Raw genomic sequence first — 5,758 nt, 5'->3', positions numbered from 1 at the left:
AATATAAACATACATCTGCAATTATACATAACAAATAAATTACTGATAAAATGATTGAAATCACTTAATATACGTGAAGTTTTGAAAAACCAATGATTGACGATTTGAGTATAAAAACTAAACTATATTGCTAATTTTTATGTATTATTCAGTAGTACATCAAACAATTATTTATAAAATGAAGACTTTAAGAATTTTATTTGCTTTGGCATTGGCCTCTTTAGCTAAGGTAAGAATTATTTTACAACCCTAACGTACCTAAATATTATTTAATAATAATTTTATTAACAAGGTTGAACAAGTCCTTGTGATACATGTGCCGGGTATCCATACCTTCCAGACTTTTGTTTCCCGCTACCACCACTACCACCACCATGCACACTGCCACTTCCACTCCCTTGCTTACCACTACCATCACCTCCATGCCCACTTCTACTTCCACTTCCTTGCTTACAACCACCACCACCCCCATATTTACCATTACCACCATGCCACTTCCACTTTCTTACTTACCACCACCATGTTTACCACTACCTACATGCCCACTTCCATTTCCACTCCCGTATTTGCCACCACCATATTTGGCTTCACCACCATATTCACTTCCTTGTCCACCACCTCCATCGTTGATAGCAGTACCTCTAGCACCTTTGTCTGGTTTCTCTATTCCACCATTATGTCCACCTTCTCCACCATTATGTCCACCTTGTTTACCATTAAGCCTACCATACCCATCACTTCCTTACTTCTGTTAATATAGATTACTCCTTATTGTTGAATGCTGTCATATTTTTCTGTTTTATATTTTATCATTTTATATTTAAATACTTCATAAAAACTGCAAAATATTCTCAAATAATGTTATTATTAAAAAGTGCTGTAAAAATACTTATACATGTTCTTACATTTTGAAAATAATATAAAATTTATCAAAACCTACTTAATTATTAAAAAAAAAAAAATTAAAGGTTCATATAGTCTTTCTTTGTTTGCCACTTATATCTTATTATTAAGTTTAATTGAGAAGTTGTATGCAATATTATCCTATTAAATTATGAAAATATAAAACTATGCTATACGAGGCTATTGAAATCATCAAGTTAATAAGTTATAATAACGTAATGTAGATATTCGAAATTCGTAAAAATATAAACCATTGAATAAAATAATTCTTGTAATAATTTAAATTTGAAAGTATTAACTATTCCTAGTACACACTGTGTATCTTATAGTATGGTCTAAAATGTTCACAAAAATTTAATTTTTAGTTTATACACATACATTATTTTCTTTTATTGCAAATAAAATTGGTTTTTTTTTTTTTGTTTTAATATCTGAGTGATTGTAATAATAGAAATAGGTATAGTGACAAGTGAAAAAAAGGTAATGCTGATTTCAAGATATCCCGTAAATTTTTTGACTTAAAAATAGGGTGAAATGGTGTCTAAAAAAATTATAAAATATTAAATATAATCGGTTTAGTGCTTATGCAAATAAGAAACGTAATGAAGAATTTTTATTTTTATAGCTTTTTATGTAAATGAGAACGATAACTAATTTCAACGTATGTTCATGGTATTAGCGAGTTTATTTATGTAATAATTTAGAATATCAATTTATTGACTTCTAATAGTCGTGAGATACAATAATAGCCTATCTAATAAAATAATATTTTTGAATAGTAAGTTACCTATGTAGCTTATTAAATATAATAATAATATGGTAACTAATAGGTTGATATATTGCTATAATGTTTTTTTTTTATATTTTAATTTAATACCTATCTAGGTTCATCATATCCCCTGTAGATAAATTGTTTTATTAATTATCAAAAAAAAAATTTAAAAAAATAGTATCTATTGAGATCGTTTCATCAATATTGTAAAATAAAGTATAGATATTTGAAATATTACTTAGAAAATTGTTAAATAAAATTTAATCCATTAATTTAAGAATTTTAAATACACGAGTTTCTATATATATAATATATATATATATATATTATATATATTATAATTATATAATAATATATTAGTTTGTATTCGTATTTCCGAATAAAATATCTAGTTGTAAGTAATACCATGAATAATATTGTGAATTAAAAAATTAGGTACTTGTAATATTACTTATTAGTGTTAATTTTGAATATTTTGATTTTGATCAATGCTAACTACGTACATCTTGAAATAATAATGTTATAATTATCCGTAACACATATTTAGATAAATATTTGTACATGGACTTTTTGATTCATTAACATAGAGAGGAATAAATATTATAGTTGCGTAATTCACCTAGGTATTGATTACTACCTTGCTGAATGTTACTAATGATTATCCATCCAAAAAGTAGGTAACGGCCATGATATCAGAAAAAATTCATTATCACATACAAAATAATTTTAACAATTGATAGTTGAACTACTAACTATGCCACATAATATAATATACTACCATAGATATATAATATCTATACATACCCACTTAGGATTAGATTAACATCCATAACCAGAGCGTATAGTGAGAAATATTTGTATATTATTATGTAACTAAAATATAATTAATTTTCTTTTCTACAAACAGTTTTTGTTTTGAAATATGTTAGGATCATGAATTTTTCTTTACTTTTATTTTTTATTTTTTTAACATAAGTATTATATGTAACAATAATTATTAAAATAATAATGATAATAGTAGACAGGATATTTCAGAAGAAAATAAGTGTATGAGAAAAAATATCAATTAATTAATTTATAAAAATGACTTGTATAAAAAATGTTGTTTAGTAATAATCGTTAGTGTTTATTTAATGAAATCTTTGAAATATTTAAACTTCTCTCCTAATAAATGTATCTTAAATAAATAAATAAATAACATAACTAAATAAAAAAGAAATTATTTTGAAAAATAATATACATTTATTTTCACTGTCGCTCAGAATAATTTAAAATTAATTGGATGGTATACATATTTAAAAAATAATAAAATGTATTACCTATAACATAAATAAAAAACAATTTTTTTTTAAACCGATTATTATGAAAGAATGCAATTATTTAGTTTATAATTTGTTGTGTTGATAACACAAAACATTTCGTTCACATGTTTTATAGAGAGAAATTGTTTGTGAAAACAAATTTTTTTTGTTTAAGAAATATAACACCATCAATACGTGAAAGACAAATACAATAATAAATTAAATGTTGGTATTATCATAACCTGTGGTTTTTATTAGAAATATGAATGAAATTATAGTATTTAAGATCCAGGAAATTATTGACTGTTATTAAATGAATTTTAAATTTTTACATCACTCATATACATTTTGATAATTTATGAAATAAACGTGTAAGGTTTATTTTCAAATGCTTATACCAACTAGGCAGTTTTATAACTAATTAATAATATTATAAATCTATTGAAAATAATATGAATTATGAGAGTAAAAACACTAAAATATGTTCTAATAGTATAGTTTATATCTACTTTTAGAATAATTGTATCAAATTTGTATTGACGCTTTACGATCTCACCTGCGAGGCTGCGAGTTATATGATAACTGAATTATTTATTTACTAAGTTATTAATATTAAAAGTTAACTATATTACATTTATTTGTAAATAGTTAAATCATATCACCCACTTAATGCTATATATATATCAATGAGCTTGTAAATTTAAATTTAATTGTAGTTTTAATTTTTTTATTTACCTTTACATTCTTTTTAATGTTATTCTAATATTAATATAATCATAATTACCATTAGTTTAACTGTACTTGAAAAAAAATCTATTAATTATAGATGGGTTAATTTTACACGTGTTTATACATTTCGGTATTTAATTTGTAGTTATTCAAGAAATATTAACATTAACCCATTTGTTCTAAATATTCGTTCGTTCTGTTTTCTGAACCATTTAATTATGCTCTAGGTGAAAATTATGTATTATAATTACACATATTTTTAAAATGTTGTAAATCAATGTTCACCATCTCATTGTGCCATAGCTAAATTCCGGTTGAGTGATCACGTGGAACTGACACCACGCTGCGCTTTACTTCTTTCTTGTACCCAGCATAATTTTAATTATATTGGATAACAATTGAATAAGGTAAACTAAATACATTAAAACTTGGTCAATGATCGTATAAAAAATTCAAATTTGGTTTTCTAAGACAGTGTACCTATTTGTAATTTTAGGTTTTAAGGTAGATAATATAGTGTTAGGATATTACTCAATCTAAGTGTAAGTAAAGACTCAAACTTGGACCCAGTTTCATTAGTTTTGGTCGTGAAATTCATAATGCTTGTAAAATTGATTTTCCAGAACCACAGAAACGTTATTGTCTTTATGAAGTTTAATCTTATACGTAGAGTAATAATATATTTGATGACATTCGTAGAAGTCTGTTTGACACGAATGCTGATGTAATAATATCAGAGACGCTTCAAAAACAGGTGGGTATACGTTGATAGCTGAAAGTTATGTGTATAATATATCGTTATTAATAAAAGTGATGATTAATTTTTTCTCCGTTAATATCGGGGAACACAAAAATTTTTAACTCAATTTTAGAAAAAATATGTTATTTAATCTAAGAAAATATTACTTATAATAACATGTTATTGTCTAAAAATAAAAATGAAGGTATCTGCGTGTCCAAGTTCTTCAATCATGTTTTATTAATTGTTTATTAAATATTTAAATTGAAATTAAACCAACCTCGTCAATCGTCGGATTCTGTTTATGAACATCTAACTAATATTTAATATTATATTTAATTTTAGGGTCTAAACGATGGTAGTTTGTAAAACTTAAAGATGAATCTAAGGACGTCTATTACAATATTATTACTGAAAACGCAACTGAAGGTCGATCCAGCAGCAATCTAATGATTTATAAGAATTAAATGTGGTTTTTGTACATATAACTACGCATAACCTACATTTCGATTCAAATAAGTGTGGCAGACAAAATAATATACTCTATACTGTTATTATAACCGTTAAAATTTCAATATTTGTTTCAAAGTCAAAAATCATTATCCCGCTACATTAGTTTGTGTAGTTGTTCGATATTTTTTTACTCGAGTCAACGTATCATTATGCTTACAATTAATAAAACCTATATATTAAATCATTATGTGATATTATTCACTTGATAAATGATAGTATATTTTAAACCGATTATGATAATATATACATTTTAAGGTTAATAATTTACCAGGTATGTAAGTATGCATGTAACAACCTAATCGGACTATACATTAATTATAACTTTTTGAATGACTACACGTTTATTACGTGTATATTCGTAAGTTTTCCTTTTACATACATGTTATAAAATATTATAAATAATATTATAATTTTATAGGTATGAATAAAATATGTATAAGCTGAATCCGGTGATCAATAATGAAAATTCACTGCGTGTTATGGGATATATTAAAATATAACTATTACACCAAAAGTTCTCGAAATTGTATTTTAAGATTACAAAAAATTAATTACCAGCAATTACCTATATAATATCTATAGCTACGTATACAGCGACCATAATAGGATTTTTTTCCTATACATAAGTATTTTTGGTGAGTGCAATGTTCATGTTTAATGTAATACTTGGGTATGTATATTACCTTCTAATTTTCAACTACTCAATTATTCAAAATATTCAATGTTAATTTTTTTTTCTAATATAAATTGATTTTGATATCATTATATTATTATTATTATCCAGATTAAACTAAAAGAATA

At 24.6% G+C, this 5,758-nt stretch overlaps 1 protein-coding gene across 1 annotated transcript; it reads right to left on the bottom strand.

Moving 5' to 3' along the window:
- Positions 1–284: 284 nt before the first annotated feature.
- On the bottom strand, positions 285–4,303 carry LOC112600170 (glycine-rich cell wall structural protein 2-like). Its single transcript, XM_025347340.1, has 3 exons — positions 4,266–4,303; positions 514–722; positions 285–445 (listed from the first exon to the last, which is right to left on the bottom strand). The coding sequence occupies exons 1-3, from the start codon at positions 4,301–4,303 to the stop codon at positions 285–287; spliced, it is 408 nt and encodes a 135-aa protein (XP_025203125.1).
- Positions 4,304–5,758: the final 1,455 nt, after the last annotated feature.

The sequence above is a fragment of the Melanaphis sacchari genome, unplaced genomic scaffold (genome assembly GCF_002803265.2).
Source record: "Melanaphis sacchari strain LSU unplaced genomic scaffold, SCAv2.0 Contig61_pilon_pilon, whole genome shotgun sequence".
NCBI lineage: Eukaryota > Metazoa > Arthropoda > Insecta > Hemiptera > Aphididae > Melanaphis > Melanaphis sacchari.
This window is presented reverse-complemented; position numbering and strand designations above follow the sequence as displayed.